Source organism: Aythya marila (assembly GCF_965140915.1).
Source record: "Aythya marila genome assembly, chromosome: 1".
NCBI classification, from domain to species: domain Eukaryota; kingdom Metazoa; phylum Chordata; class Aves; order Anseriformes; family Anatidae; genus Aythya; species Aythya marila.
This window is the reverse complement of record NC_139042.1, coordinates 62,062,338-62,079,894: the sequence shown is the minus strand read 5'-3', so window position 1 is coordinate 62,079,894 and position 17,557 is coordinate 62,062,338. Positions and strand designations below refer to the sequence as shown.

Here is a 17,557-nt window from a genome sequence, read left to right as displayed (position 1 = left end):
TCTCATGAAAAATAAATTCCTCTCTCTGAGGAATATGTAGGATTATCCACCATGCAATATGTCAGATCAGACCACTGAATTAGAACTGTCTTTATAACATGGAGCAAAGGAGCTTTACAGTCTGACACTGTGGACTCCTAGCTTTATTAATCTTACAAGTATGTCAAGATGACAGATTAGTTGTTAATACTAAGAACTAGAGTCAACAGGAGTGTCCCTAAAAACACTAGTTTTGAAGAAGTTCTCTTCAGTAAAATGCTAGTTGTGTGTGATAAGCATACCCTTTTCTATTGAAAAGAACTTCATGTTTCCAAACTGAAGATCTTGTGAGTGTTAATAGTCTTTCATCTTTCACTGGAGGCTTCAGAAAGAAACTAGTACCTTGTACAGCTGTGGCAAAGGAGAAGTAAAATGGATGGAAGGACTTACTGTAACTAAAATTACTTAAAGCAAGCTTTACAAATTGTTTTATTTCTATTTTCTGATTTCTCTTTTAGGAGACACAATAGTACGGAGACACACTATAGAGATTGCAGAATTTTACCGGGATCTCTTGGCAAAATCTCTATATGGTCGTTTATTTAGCTTTCTAGTTAACACAATCAACTGCTACCTCCAAAATCAAGATGAGACTGGCAGGTATGATTACCATTACAAACTAATATCTGTGTCATTATCTGTTCAAATTCAAATTCATAATAGAAACATGGTGCCATCATTTAATGCATTTTATGATAGCATGAAACTGACACTTGAATCCTTAATGCTCACTGGTCATTCCTGGAATGTTTCAAGTTGCTTCCTCAATTACAAGTTTGTTTGTTTACTTGTTCACATGGCTGAATATGATAATTTAGCCAATATATATAAATACAGTTATCTGCATTGGTGGTTAGAGTTAGTAGTCTTTTAAAAGTTGACAATACAGAATGAAGTAAGCCTTTCAAAAAGCAAAAATCTGCTTGATGTTTAGTTTGTGCAGAATATGCTAGTTTTGCCCCCCAAATTTCGACCTTAGCACTGGTTATTAAAAACAGAATTTTGTTCAAAGGCATTAAAATGAATGTTTAAACTTCACTTACTATTGAATACAAGTTGCTATCCAATGTGGTTTTGTGGAAAAAAAAAAAGAATGCTAATTAGCCTGCATCACTGTCAAATATGCATCACAGTCAAGAAACAGGAAAGAAAAGTAAAAAGAAATCTCAGTATAATCAAAGTAGCAAACTAAGACAGGAGACCTAATTAGATGAGCATATGCATGTATGTGACTTAACCAAGATTTAGCATCTCATATGTGCAGGTGGACTTTCTTATGAACATCAGGTACAAGATGTCTTGGCATTAATGATAAATGGAAATCCACAGAAGACAGATGTGGGACTTCCAAAAAGGAATAAATAATTTTTCCTTAAACTGTATCTGGCTTGGCTTCAAGGGATAAATATTTATCAGGTGTAATCTTCTAGATTTGTTAAGTTCGAAGACTTTGCAGTTATTATTTTTTATTATTTTATTCTTGTCATATTTGTAGACCAATTAGTACTAAATCACATTTCTCTTCTTTAATCTTGACTAAAAGAAAAGGCTACCGTACCTGAGAACCTCAGAGTGTTTTGCACAAAAAAAAAAGCTTTCCCTAGTTGTATAAAACACCAGAATGCCTACCTTCCCACTGGAGGCAAAGGAAAGGTTTTCCAGTAATCCTGAATGTTTTTATTTGCTGTTTCTGACTGTACAGCCCCTTAGAATTGCAGGCACCTGGACAATCAAGCTAAAGCTACTTTCCAATCCATGTGTTAATTTGAAATACTGTGTTTATAAGGAAGGACAGTGGCATTGGTCATGTTCAATTCTTCCCCATTCATTCCTGTACCTTATAGAAAATAGGCTTAGCTCAGCACTTGTCTGTCTCAAACAACAATACAGCTCAGGTACAGTGAGCTCATTTGTAGTGATTGTTGAGGAAAAAAAAAATTAGAATCAGCATATTAAAAATCTCTGAAAAATATTTGAAATTTTTTTAAATGTGAAATTGTGCTATTTTGACATTCCACATCTCACACTTTTTCAAAGTAGGGTGTTGTGTATCTCTGTTGTTCAGTAACGTGACTTCTAGATATCACAGGATCTTAAAATATTGAAAGTCAAGTCAGTTTGTCAATTGTTTACTTTGTATTCTCCTCTTATTACAATCATATGTGCCTGAGGTGACCTGTGGAAATATTTCTTTGTGAAATTATTTTCACCCGTCTGGTAACTTGTAGGCTATGTGATGTTGTAAGTCCTAGCTAAAATGCAACAGCTGTTTGATGTTGTCAGGAACAAAGAATTTGCAATAGTTTTTTATTATACATATACTTGAAAAAGTGGAATTCTTTGTTGAGCTTGGCTAATGGGAACTAATAAGCTAAAGATATATTGGCAGTGCTGACAAGACATTACATTTTAGCAGGCCAAATTCAGCCTAAGGTCCCTTTCCAAACTTGAAGACAAATAGCTTATTTTAAGTAAAAATGAAGTTAATTGTCCCTCATTGATATTTCAACCTCAGTTGCATTTGCCAGCTTGAGATAGGAAAACACCTCCCTCCATCTCCAGCCTTCTTTTTGTCCAGACTAATCATATTGATTTACCTGTCATAGTAAATCAAGGCATAGCACAGGTTAAGATGCAATTTGGATTAATGCAAGTCATTGCCTGGATCTGTGATTTGTGGTTTGGATTTATTTCATATACGTTTGAGCAAATCCAGCAATTAACAGTTTTTATCTCCAGTTTGGTGTGCTTTTAATAAACCTGTACTTAAAAATCCACCAAAGATCTCAACTATCATGGCTAAATAAGGCTGACAGATTTCAGGCCACGCTTTATTTCCTGGCTAGAGAGTTGCACATTTACTACTTCCTGGACAGGATGAAACCCTCATCACAAATCTGCAATAAGGTTTCTAGCTCAGTTCTCTTGTTTTGTTGTGAGGTAGCTTAACTCTACTTCCATGAGAATTTATGAAACAATAAAATTAGATTTATTGGCTTGGTAACTCTAAGAAACTTCTGACCTTGACATTTTTGAGGAAATTAGTTACTTGTTTTTAACTTTAAGGTGAAGCTACTAGGATTTTTTCATTAATATTGATTTATATTTACCATGAAACAGCTTGTGGCTGGTTTCAGGCAAAGTAAATGTGATGATTGCCATTAGATCTAAGGGAAGGGGAGATGATTTCATGAAAAGCTGCAAAGACCATGCCCTAGAGATAGAAAGTATAGAGAATAAAATTGTTGCCCTAATCCAACAAATGCACTACTTTATAATACCATTCAATAAATACGTACTAAGGGTTTTTAATGACAATGTAAAGTGAAATAATACACCTTCAGAAATGTTGTTTGCCTTCATAAGAAGTCAAGATGGAACTAACTTATAGCCATTGATGCTAGTTTGTACTGGTTGCAAAGTACTTTGAAATTGATTACTTTATTCATCTTACTTGATATTTTTTTCAAAGAAATCCGCTGGGGAGAAACTGTTTTTTGTAATTGGAAGTTAGATTGGAATTACAGGAAAGCTATGAAAATTTCTCACAGGTGTTTATCATTGTTTGTTTTTTTCTAATGATTACTACTTACGTTCACTCATTCATACAATGACTTTGTAGTCCAATTATTTTATCATTTTAAAAGTCGTCTATGTGATCTTTTTCCCAAGACTGTTAACTCTTAAAAGTTGACTTCTGTTTTTCTTCCATTCAAATGTATATGCTGATTTTCTGTTTTTAGCTAAAAGAGACTAGAGCTGTCAGGATTGCCTAAATGTGGCATTTCAATGTATTTAATTGCACTTTAGGGAATTTGGATCTGATGCTCCAAATATTAGTAAATCAATATCATGAGATGGTGTGTTAAGAATGCTTGACTTATTCTTTAACAGGACTTTGCATTCATGGAGTTTTAAGGATGCCTGTGAACTCTTTTGAAATATATATATTTTCTATTTTCTTATGAAAACCAAGCTAATTAGATGTCTTTGCTTTAGAAAATCTAGATATTGTCTTCCCTGTCTGCTATTAAGAAGAAGGCACTTTGTTTTACCTAGTTAGCAAAGAGTCTCTCTGTTATGTGCCCTGAAGATGGGGCTAATGCCAATATACATGCTGTGTTATAGGTAAGTAAATGATGCTAGTGTTCAGCTAGGTGCTCTGTCTGTAGGTCAGCCATAGGACTTTCCTTTTTCAAATATAGCATATAGAATATTCCTATATCTGTATTTTCTGAAAGCTTGTGTGTTCTGGCTGTGTAATCTTATTCCCAGTGCAGTTCGAGTATTGCCAGAGAGTAGCAGTGCAACATTTATGTGGGCAAAGGAAAGATCTCCCAAGTCTCATTCACTGAATTTTTAATACACTTCATCTGATTTATACTATGATCATGGGTGAGATATTTCTGAAACAGAAGTCTGCCCAACTTAAAAAAAAATAAAAATCTGAGCATACACTAAAACTTTTATTCATCTATTATTGAACCCCATAAAAGCATGCAGAGAATGCAGGAGGAAGAGGGGCAGTTCCTATTCAGAATATGAGCCCACAACATAATGAGAACTGTCTATATGTGAACATAGGGGAAACTTTAAAACATACAAACAATACAAAACATCTAATGCAAAATTGTGTGTAATATTACTTTGAGATCATACAATATTCTGTGTAATATCATATTTTGAGATCTGCTTCAGTCTGGATCATTTCCAGAGTTTTATTAAGCAAGACAGCACCATGTCTTAAAGCAGATTTTGCTTTAAAGGTAAAAGTGTATGTAGAGAAGTGTATGTGCTAGTGATGAGAGGGCTATAGATCTTGAGTCTATTAGCAAAAGCATTTCTTCTTTTCTACCATACTTGTCAAGTTACTAAAGGAAATGTCTGTTAGATGCAGAGTCAGTATTCCCTTTTACTGTGTCCAACCACTGCCTATCTGTACCTCTCACACTTGGTTAGAGTAACGTTAAAAGAAAAATGGCAGGTGTTGAGTAAAATAACTGGGAGATGTGGAAAGGTCACCAAGTCTCTGAAAAAAAAAAAAAAGAAAAAAAAAAAAAAGATCAGAATTTAAACAAAAATCTCAGAAAAGTTGCTCTCAAAAGTCTCAGAAATTGTTTTGTTTGAGTAACTTTTTGAGATGAAGAACATTTACAACTGTACATCAGCCCATGTCTGATGAGCACCCTTCAGGTGCTGTATTTATGACAGCAGGTGTGATCTGTCCTCCTGGGAACACTGAGGGGGTCTAAGTAGGATTCTGAGTGTGGCAGCTCTCAGCTGAAGGCTTGGTTATGTATCTCACCCTAGAAATATTCAGTCATTAATCACTATTGCATCTGGTTTATCCAGATCAGACATAAGTGAACTAGTTTCCTTCCTTGTTAGTAGCCTAAGTTGGAAGAAGAGCAAGAAACATTATATCTGGGGCAGATGAAAAGACATGTTAGATCAGACTGCCTCAACAGATTCACTTCACTGCTTTGCGTAGGCACATTATGAAAAATAAAAATGGGAATGAACCTTATGGATTTCAGAGCTGAAAACCATCTGGGATGAAAAAAGAGTGATCAAATAACATCCTGTAGGCTTGCCTGAAATGATGGGTCAGAAGTATTGTAAAGGGAATTCTGTTCACCTCTACCAGAAATGGCAAACGGGTTAAAAGTATCTCTTGATGAATGGCAAGATACCTGCCAAGACAGTAGATCATCAGACAGGATGTCTGGTATATGTGTATTGTTTTTAAGAATTGCCAAGAATTTTTATGCAGTTTCTTTACAATGCAACTTCTAAGTGTACAAGATCAAAAGGTGTTTCTAGTCTGTGAGGAACATATATGCAGAGGGAATCATTCTGAAGAAAAAGGAAAAACCAGAGACATTGTAAAATATTATTGGTTGAAAGGCTGTTTTGTAAAATAACAAAAATCAAATCAGATGTAGTTAAGGTCCATTGTGTGTTTTAAGTATTCACAGCTATGTAGTGGTGTCAGAGATGGAAACTTTCTTTAAATATTGGCAAACTACTGTTTTCCTAATTTTTATGCTAAAAAAGTACTGTGAAACCTGAAAAAAAATTGGTCATATTACCAATACATTAATAAATACTACACAAAAAGAAAGTACTACTTTATAATTGAATCTCATTTCCATACAGAATACAAATGCATAATCTTCTCTTACTTTCCAAATAAACACATAATATTACATAATGTAATTGAAATCTCAGTCCCCTGTATCTTATGATAGCTATTTAATTTATACATATTAAATATTGAATGTATGAGAAATAATGTTGAAAAGTGTAAATGATGTTTATAAACCAGTAAAAAAGTACAGTAAAATAAAGGAATGATGTAGAACAAAAAGTGCTATTTTCTAATATTTGTTCTTTTGGACATGGGCAACATGCCCTTTCATTTGTAAACATAGGATCATTCATGCTTTATTCTGCCTTGGGGATCTCTGCTATGATTAATTTAAGAAAAGTAATTTTACTGGAATTAATATGATTGACAGCTACCCAAGAAACTATATATGGACCCTCCCTCTAAGGATAAATGTAGTATAGAACAGAGAAAAATAAAATAAAGCCAATCTTTATATGTAATTACAAATAAAACATTTAATTTGATGTTGCCCTGTCTGTTGCTATTTAATTTGCAAAACTGGGCAATATTTAGTACAGAAAATTACTGTCATTCTCAGTGAAATTTTGCATATAAACCCACAATACAATAATAAATTATCACTATTCTAGGGATACAGAGCCTTGTTCATTATATTTGCCCTGTAGGCAAGATATTAATTATGTAAAACCTTCAGCTCTTTTCATGTAGTGTGTGCATCTTCTAATAATACAAGGCGAAGATTATCAGGTGAAGTTCATCAAAATACTGGACTGACATATTTTCCTGTTTAACAAAAAAAAAAAAAAAAAGTACATCTCCATGAAAATCAAAATATTTCATGGAAATCTCACCGTTTTGATAAACAATATTACATGAAGTAGTCAATAGGCTGGCTGCTAAGGCTTTTCCTGGGAGTTCTAGAAACTAGAGCACTAGGTTCTTGTTTTGCCTAATTTATAATATTTCCATAGGTCAGTTTGTTTTTCACTTTTCTTTATGCAAATGTTTACGTATTTCTTGAGAAAGAGAGACTAATTTGACTAAATAACAATCATGGCTCTCAGCTGGGATGTAAGCAACCAAGCCTCAAATCCATTCATTGAATTAGACATAGAAGGGGTAAGCTGTTGCATCAGCATTATGTAGATCTTAATAATTGTGAAATACGCGATATTTCAGTGTTGTATTGCCTAGCAGTTCCTGTTACACTTTCTTATGAGGAAGGCAATAGCTAATAACAAAATACTAAAGTAAAAATGAAAACCTATCAAGTATCTTGAAATTCCAAACTCCTTTTTTTTTTTTTTTTTTTTTTTTTCTAGAACTTATTCAAACAACATAATAATTCTGGCTTTTGAATGTTATTCAGAGGTACTTTATTTTTAAAATGTTTAATTCTTTATAAAAATGGACCAGTCTTGTTGAAAACACATTATGACAAGGAATGCACATCCATCCCTAATCAGTAACGCTTGAGAATGAGGCTTACATTTTTAAACACAATTTAAATCACACGCAGAGAAGGAGGTAGTGATATATTTTTATGCTTCGTGTTGTAGAAATTCCCTTGGAGGCTAATCAACCTCATGATAACCTCTTCTGCCCAACAAAGTCATTCTAGACAAGATTTATTATGCAACGTCCAATGTCTGACATTTATGCATATAGCCAGTCTCGTGACGATCAGTAGTGCGTTGAACTAGTATGCCTTAGAAATGAAGACAAACTTCATGGATATCATTTCTGAAGAAGGCTCTATTAGTCTCTGAGGACTGTTTTTTTCTAGTCTGTTTTATAGTAGTCATTTTTTATTATTATTATTTTACTGTTTTGTTTGTTATATAGGATTTGTTTTCAGGGCTGGATCTTTGCCTAATTGAATGGTAATGTTTTATTGACTATAATAGAACTGTACTGAAGTACTTTGACAGTGAATCACTTTTTTTTTTTTTTTTTTCCTTTACCTTTATATCTTGGTATGCATATAGATTTAGGCAGAGAAGAAGTGTGAAACAGGAAGCAAAAATATGGAAGGAAAACTAGATCTCAGAAGCAGGAGGCTGCAATATTACTTGTATGCATGCAACCTCATACATTTACAAATTATGTTGGAAACGAGAAAGGAAAACTCATATGCTTTAGAAAGCGTCCATATCCTTTCTCATGAAACCGAAAGATTTTTCCTTTGCTATTTTTTCCTGCTCCAAGAGATCTATTGGAAGTGGAAGTGGAAGTCTATAGTGGAAGGTTGTTCATCCTGCTAGCAGATCATTTCACACTGAAGAAAGTCGCAATGCATTCATATAGGCAAACTGAAACTTTTTAATGGCCTCTTTTCATTTTCTCTCTCTAATGGTAATGTGAAGAACATGAAGAAAAAGCTCAGCTTCAGCAAGCCCAGCCCTTTCATATAATTTTCTCAAATCCTTCCAAAGCAAGCAATAGACTATACCAAAACATCAATTTTAATCCCTGTTAATGACCTTAGGTTCTTCTCCAGATCTGGATGACAATGGCTTAGTCCCAAGTAAGTACAGAATAATAACACCTCCGTCCTTTTCCAATTTTTCCTGTTCAAATCCTAGGTGACTACCTAGGATTTTCCAAAGGACCTACCTATCTTTCCACAAGCCCTAAGTAAAAGCCCTTCCCTAAATACATACAGTGGTGTATGACAAATCAGATGCACAGCCAACAAGCATTTTTTTATATGTACAAAAAAGAAACATCTGTCTTCTTCATGCCAAAATCTTGACTGTTCTTTCTCCTGGGAGATGTAACCTCTTGTGCAGCCTGAGCTCATAACCTCTGCTTGATGCTGGCAGTGAGGACGTTGGCTTAAAGGGTTTCCCTTGATATGCATTTAGTAGGAGCAGTTCTGACTGTTGGGGAAATAGAAGCTGAAAGGGGTGACTGAGTGCAACCAGGCAACTTTGAAACTCCCGCAGTGGCTATTCTTCATCTGAATGAATAGATATCTGCATCTTTAGAATCTGAATTTTAAAAAAAAGCATTTTTTTTAATTGTCCTAAAACAATCTGAAACCTCGTTTTTTTATTTATGCTTGTAGATTGGTAGGTCGAATTTTGGTTGTTATGTTGTATATATAGTCTGCATGAGTGTTTCATACCATGTTTTTGAAATGAAGGCTGTTTTCATCCTAGAGCAGAAGTACTATTGTCAGAAACAACAGATATATTATCATCTTTCTTGAATTCTTATTATCTGTTTGGTTTTTGTTTTTTTGTTTGTCTGTTTGTTTTTTTCCAGTGACCAGATATTTGAAATTGGAATACTGGATATTTTTGGATTTGAAGAATTTCAAAAGAATACTTTTGAACAGGTAAGCAGCTTTGTTTTGCTGAATTTATTATAACTGTCGTTCATCTGTAAATGTGTTTTGTTTTGTTTTTGTGTTTTTTTTTTTTGTTTTTTTTTTTTTTTTAGCCAAAAGAAGTGTTTTGATCAGAGTAAAAATGTCAAGGAGAAGAAAACTTGCATTTAAAATATTTTTCTTAGTCTTCCTGTATGGGTCTGAATTAAAATCCAGGCTTTCTAGTGCTATTAATCATTTTAAAAGAATCTGGTAAACATGTATCATAATGATTTGGAAGAGGGGTAGTATCAGCCTTGAAAGAAAACCTGAGGAAAGTACTTAGTGTTGTCTGTTTTCATGCTTGTGGAAGTGATACTTCAGCTAGGTCAGTGAATGGGATGACAATAGACAGGATTGGGAGAAAGATCAAAAGGTCTTCAGATGCTTTACAGAGAATTAAAAAAAAAAAGAAAAAAGAAAAAAAAAGAAAATGCTCCATTATGTTAAGTGCATAATGGTTCACCTCTGTGTGACTCTTCAACAGGAGACTTTTTTAAAGTTGAATTACATCCATGAAAAATAAATTAAACTTCATCTCAATTAATGTTTGAAAATCCATTTAAATATCAAACATTTCTTGAAAGTGATAGAACTGTTTACCCGCCTTTGACACTAGTCTCATAACACCAAAGTTCTTGAGAAGTGCATATTCCAAAAGCAGTAGCAACTCTATACAACACGCTGAAGATGTGTAAGTAAGTTATTGTTCAGTTGTTCATTCATTCTCTTATGCAGCAGAAGAAAATTAAAGCATTAGGAAGAGGACAACAAAGGCAACAAAGGACTTACTATTGTTTGAAATCAGAATTTGCCCATTCATCTCAGTTAATCCATTGTTTTATGGCTCAACTTTCTTTTTCTAGTGAAATAATAGTCATAGTACTGCTTCAGTTCATTATGTGTGGAATGTTTACTTGTCCACACAATTTCCAAAAGTCCAAAAGCATAAAACCTCTGCCTTCAAAATAGCATATAAGAATACAATAACACATATTTCCAGTTCCGCTCTTGCAAAACTGTTTTTGCTGTTACAGTTTTGCCTAGCTTGAAAGCTTTGTTGGATTGAATCCTACAGATGCATGCCAATGTTCAGAGTCATTTACTCTGTGTGAATATCTTCTTTAGGTGAAAATATCAAGTGAAAAATAGGAAACATTTTGATGGACCAAAAACATGCAAAAAAAAAAAAAAAAAATCCCATAAAACATATTCTGTGCTTTTAAAAGAATCTCAGAGGAGAGGAGTGTGCCTTGGGCCTTTTTTTTTTTTTCCCTTTGGCTCTGTTCTGCTTTTTTTTTTCTTATGAAACATATATAAGTTCTGTAACAGACATCTGATAAAATACCATGAATTCCACTTTCTAGAGTAAGCCATTTTCTGCTAAGTGACTACATAAGATGCTTGAGGAGATACAAACAGAAAAACTTGTAAAAGTAGTTTATTTTATGATTTCTGCATAGCAAGCAAGGTACTTTCAAGGTCAAGTTTGATTTTTTATTTTATTTTTTATAAATACATTTCAGAAGACATAGACTGTCCTTCTCCTTGGACTGAGTGGGTTTTGTTGAGTAATATTGAGTAACACTGTGAGTCATTACATCAGAAACTAGTCAATTGCATTCCTTAAAAGACAGAACAGTGGTGAGGGAATTACAGAGTTCATTTTTATGAAGACTCCGTCATGTGGTTAACACATCAGATTCCTGAAGCAATAGGTTGCAGTATGAGCAAACAGAAGCAGTTTGTATCTCCACACGATGCAATTGTGCAGACATACCCCAAACAGCCTGCACTCAGGAGCCTGAGCTGTGTATCAGTCTAACCTAGCTCAGTATCCTGCCTGGGCTCGTTAACCCTGTTGATAAACAGGTGTGTTAGCCTAGATAGGGTCCTCATGCAAAGTATTGCATCATGTCTGCAAACATGCCCAGTGTCAAGGCCCGTGATTGCAGAACGTTAACATTAAATGGGCCTAGCAGCTGAACAGTGGAGGAGACACAGAAAATACTTTTTTATTAGATTTTGATTAATATATTTTAAAATGGCATAGCAAAAGTAATTTGGTGGAAATTAACCTTTGGTTTCAACATAGTATAAGAGAAGGAATTCTTTGTGATATCTGTTTGCCTGCTTTCTTGAAAAGAAAACAACAGCAACAAAAAAAACAACCAGAATTATTTTCATGAACGCGTAAAATCCCCTGACTTATGAAATCTTGGGACATTCCAAGCAGATGTGTGAATCTTGCTGGTACTTCAAATTGGGTTAATTGGTAGACATTTTAATATAATATTTAAGAGAACAATATGGTACTAAGTCATATGTCAATTTAAGCAATATGTTTAAATAGACTGTTTGTAGACATTTCAGGAAGAGAGAGATGAATAAACCAAGTAGAACAACAAGATCACTCCAGTGAGTGTGTTGGAACGTTAAACAAAGAATTGGACTGGTAACAGTTTATGAACAATGCACAGGACAAGGTGTGAAAGAGCTAGAAAAGTAAGGTTAACTATGTCTACAACAAGAATCTGGTAACTTCTGCAGGCAAAAAAGTGTGGCTGATGGTTTACAAGGAGAAAAGTTTTATAGATGATTATAAAAAAGAAGGTATTAGAAGTTAAAAGTAGTATTATTTAAGTGTTAAGTTTTGCTTGCACTTGGCATGCATTAGTAAGCCTTCATTGTGTAGGAACATGTATCTGTAATATATTATATTTAAAACATGGTAGCAAAAATAGTATGTGATTATTTTTGAAACAATGTTAGTGAATGAGTTTATAGAATAAATGATAGTGAGCAGAGCTGGGCTTTCTGGTATGAAACTCTTACAACACAGATTTAAAAACAGAGCACAATATTTTTAGAAGCTGTATTCTGAGGGAGTTGTTGCTCAATGAAAGCTGAAAGCTTTTGAATTACCAGGACTCGGTGAGTTACTGGTCATCAGCTGAGCTATGATAAATGACTACACTTTCAGCTCACCCCAATTACAATTTACAGTCACTTCTTAGCAATGATCATTAGCTTGGGAACAGCATTTTCCTAGAGCAGCTGTATAACTGCTGTTCCAGAACAGCTTTATATACAACCACACTGGAATGTGGTTTGGGCAGGATCTCTTGGTCAAACTCAAACACAAAAAGGAAGCATATGGAGATTGGAAGCAAACTGGACGTATATAAGTCCATGTACCATGATGGGATGCACCAAGAAGTGCTGGAACTGGCAGAAGTCCTTGTGAGGCCACATTTGATAGACTGTGATCAGTCATGGTGACAGGAAGAAGTGCCTAAAGATTGGAGGAAAGCAAATGTCACTCCTATCTTCAACAAGGGCAAGAAGGAACTATAGGCTAGTCAGCTTCACCTTAATCCCAGGAAATGTGATGGAGCAACTAATCCTGAAAACCATTTCCAGGTACATGAAGGAGAAGAAAATCATCAGCAGAAGTCAGCATGGATTATCAGAGGCAGTTCATGCTTGACCAGCCTGATGAATTTTCATAATGAAATGGCAAGCCTGATCATAGAATCATTGAATCATTAAGGTTGGAAAAGAGCTTCAAGATCATCTGGTCCAACCATCCACCTACCACCAATATTATGGTGACTTCGCCACCTCCCTGGGCAACCCATTCTAATTCCTAACCACTCTTTCTGAGAATAAATTTCTCTGCATTTCCAACCTGATCCAACCTGGTGCAGCTTGAGGCCATTCCCTCTAGTCCTATCTCTAGTTATCTGTGAGAAGAGGCCAACCCCCAGCTCATCAAAACAGACTCTAGTACAGATTTTCCTCTCTGATATTTGTCAAGGGGTAAAATGAAAAAGTATTTAACTTGTGGTAAATAACGTATTTAGCTCTTGCATGGTATTTTGCCTCTGTAGTCCTCTTAAGCTTTGCAAAGAAAGTATAAATCATAACTTTTTTTCTCTCTCTCTTTTTTTTTTTTTTAATAGGAAATACAACCAATTTATCTGAGTTAGGACTGAAGGTTACTGAAATAGTTAAATGTCTGTTGACTCCCATTCTACTCAATACCCATTAAAGTGTGTGCAGCATTACCTGTGTGATGCAGCAGAGTGCTGGGAGAAGCATGGCTCCTGTAGCAGCACGGTGCTGCACTTCTCTTGCCATAGGAGTCAGCTGACTCCAAGAGCAAACAGAATTGCCTGCTCCACTCAGGGCTTCAGTTCAGTTCCAAGTCACTACAGTAAAGTGAAAGAGCTTGTACAACCCAGCTATGTTCACAGGAATTTTAGCTTACATTTATTATTAGGTGCTGTAAATCTTAATTTCTCAGTGGGTTATTTCTTTAGTTAACTCTGCTGAGACCTCCTTTGATTTCGTCATGTCACCTTCCCCAGCTAAAAGAGCCATAACGTTTTTTGTTAATTGATTATTTTCCCTCAGCCATGAGCCTGTTTCTAGCTATCTAAATGTAAGGTCATGTTGCCTGTTATGTAGATAGATGTGCATGAATAGATAAAAGTTACATAAATTAACTTTTCTACAGTCATTACAGTCTCAGTGATAGCAGATGGGAGGTCACATACACAAGTGTCTGCATTCAGGCAGTCCAAAGGGCATTCCAATGTTTGATTTTATGCAGAAAAAATTGGATTTGCTTGTGTTGAGCATAGATGAATGGGACGGTGGTCCAGTTAGACTTCATGCACAGGATTTTAATATCCCTGTCAGGGAGCAGCAGGAGACAGCTGCCCCCTTGGTACCAGGGAGCCGGCCATGCCCGCCCTGATGGGCACCATCAGTTGGGGTCTGAACATGGTGGGCAGTCAGGGCTGGTAACGGGACCTGTCGCCAACCCTGATGCAGCAAGCAGCAAGCCAGGGCTGGGGTGCCATAAGGAGCAGTGGGAGATGGGTCTGGAAACTGACACTGCTGTGGTGTCTCTGGGACAGGAACTGGGCCCATGGACAAAGTGTGGGTAGAGGTCCCAGGGGAGGCTGAGTAGGGTCCTGAAAATCAGTGCTCCCAAGGGGTCTGACAAACCTGTGCTATAATCTGTTCCTCTGCCCAGTTCCTGAGAGCCTTTCACTCTGTATAGCTTTTGTCATGGTGTACCCTTGTTCCCTGTGAGTCTCTTTGTCTTTTTTTTTATTTTTCATTCTGCACATATTTTTTTCATTTGTGCAGGATGCTGTTATCTGTGCAGCAGATTCAAGCAAGCCACTGAAAAGCCGGTGTTACTCAGTTTTAAAGCTGGCTACATCAAAATGCTCACCACGTACCTGACATTAAAATACTTTTTTTTTTTTTTTCTTTAATCCTTTACAGTAAATGCTTTGTGGCTGAAAATAAAATCTAAAATTTAGATTCCCGGCCAGATTCATTTTGTGATTGGTGAGATGCTGCGCAAGGACTTTTATTAACCGGTATCTTCTTTTTCACAGCAGCACCCACCCCTTTATATCCTACAGTATTGCTGGCCAGCAGTAAGAGTGAAAAAGTCACTTGGAACTATTTCAATATCTCTAATTCCAAATTCCTTCAAGGAAAAACCTGCTACTATGTTTGTTTCCTTGTTTGTTTAATATTCTGATGTGTTCATGGTCAAGTGGATGGATACTCCACTTTGCATTGAAATCGTATCCTTTATGAAAGGGCTTTGTAGACCCTTCCTTGTTGGATTTCCAGGTGACAGCTACCCACAACAGAATTTCAGCAGAGCATTCTGTTCTGTTTTAATTTGTTTGAGGAACATATAATAGCAACTGACCCCAGGACAACATGAATTCCCAGTGAAATAAAATTTTTCTGACAGAGAGGCAGAAGGACTACGTTTGAATTTGTGTTGAAGCTACACAGAAAACAGGAAGTCTATATTAAATCCCATTGCCCCTAAAAGGCAAAGGAAGAAATGTAATGGTTTATAGTGTTGTTATTAATGCATTAAAAATATTCTGATTGGTACTCTACATAAAAGATGTGGGAGTCTAGTAACTGTCACACACAATACTAAAAGGGAAAAGAGATGATCTTTTTATTTATTTATTTATTTTTATTTTTTTTTCACCAGGGTAGCAGATGCAAAGGGGAACAGTCATCAAGATAATTCTGAGGATTGAGTGATTACCTACCTTAGGTTTAAAAACATTTTTGGAATCCAGACTCAGTAAATAGAAGATTATTTTGCCTTCTATTATCTCAGAATTGTGTTTTTGAGAAAAGATAGAGCATATCCTTACAAATTAAACTTGGCATTGTAGCTCCTTCATCTTGGCCTATAACATTTGCCCTGATAGATTGATTTGAAAGGTGTAAACTTTACTCAATGCTTCTCCATGACCTAAGGAAGTAAATGAGTTTTGCAGAGGGTGATCACATCCATCTCAACCTCACTGTCTAATAGTCACCAAGGTTTCTTTTCACAAATCTCCCCCTTTTTTTTGCTATGCTTTTTCAAATAGCGTTTTCTATACACTGAGGAGCAAGGAAACAGGAAATTTTCATTAGTGATAGGTGGTTTTCTGTCTTTGGGATACAGTACAGTTTTGGTCTCCTACCTAAATTTGAATTTTGAATATACTTAATATTACTAACTGGTCAAATACAGTAAAGAAAGAGAGGTCAAACTAATACTGTATAATGTGATGAATACCTATTTGTTTTACTAAATGGCACTATACATATTTTTTCTGAATACTACAGTTTGGATGCTACTTCAAGTTCAGTTTGTTTAAATACTTTTACTTGGCCTTTTTTCACTGTATTGTAGTGATATTCTAGGAGTACTTTTTAATGAAGACTGACATGTAAATTGTATTTTTATTTTCACCTAGACATGGTAGTGAGTTAGGATTAGAAAGGAAGACAGGTGGAAAGGAAGATTTCGTACAGAAGAGACATACAGTGAAGCCAGTAAGAGGCTTGTGACAAATAGTTTAACCATGTTTAATGACAAGAAGCACTATGGGTTGTGTTGAGTAACTCTGCAAAGAAAAGCACATATACAATGCTAAGAGGTATTCCCACAACATTTATTTTTTGTTTAAAAATTGTGTTTTCTTTAATTACTACTACATTTCCATCTCATTTGCATGGGTGAAATTAAATGCATGTGTTTTTCTGAACTTTTCACATTTATATATCACCCTTGGACAGAAAACATCATTGTTTATATAAACTTCAGCAAAAGAAGATGGGTTAGCAAAAGTAGCTTAGTTCATTTTCATCAGATTTCTACATTTTGTTTTAATTATTGCAGCAACCTGTGTCAAGCATTTAATTTCAAACATTCTGTTTATCACCTTTTCTCAGCAGGTTGTATAAAACATTGAAATGGAGAAAGATGCAATCAGAGCGTCTTGCTTTTCAGCAGCCCTTTTCAGCTGGTCTTCCAATGCTCATTCTGCAGAGCTGCTGCTCACAACCAGTGCTAGACAGAGCAGCTTCAAAGCAGCTTGCAGTTTGTATAATAACTCGAGCTTGCTTTCTAGTCTGGTTTGCAGCATATTATTGTCATTATGACCAGCCTGCTTATCTGAATGACAACATTGCTTGTTACCAAACAGCACATCAATGTACACTATAATATACCAATCTGTAAAACTTAGAATATTTTTTTTGTTTTACCAGCCCAACGTGTTATGTGTGAATGTTTAACAAAATAATACACCTTTCACTACTGGCAGTTGAAACCAATATTATTTATCAGATCTTTTTAAGATTTGACTAAGACATTCTTACTCTCCAGCTGAATTTGTTTAGTTTAATAATTTTGCTGCACGTCAATTGTTTTTATGTGTTTTAGGATAACTGCAAATGATAAAAAGTAAAATTTTCAAATATAGCATGTGTATAGCAAAAAAAAAGCATGTGTCAAGTTGAGGCTTTACATATCCTGTGTAGTATAAGTGTGCAATGTTATGTCTGCCTTCCAAAATAATGTTAAGGAGCTTCTGAAAAGATTTTGGAATTAGAATTTGAGTTTGGAAAATGTTCAGCAAAGCATGCCTCAAAGTTAAATTTGCCTGCATCAAAGT

The 17,557-nt window shown here is 35.3% G+C and overlaps 1 protein-coding gene across 1 annotated transcript in view; it reads left to right on the top strand.

The window, feature by feature from the left end:
• Positions 1-17,557, top strand: part of MYO16 (myosin XVI) — a gene marked incomplete at its 5' end in the record, with an annotated part of 305,366 nt that overhangs the window by 182,654 nt on the left and 105,155 nt on the right. The window contains 2 exon segments of the mRNA XM_082751937.1: positions 498-639; positions 9,443-9,515. Of these exon segments, the coding sequence (XP_082608063.1) occupies positions 498-639; positions 9,443-9,515 (215 nt within the window).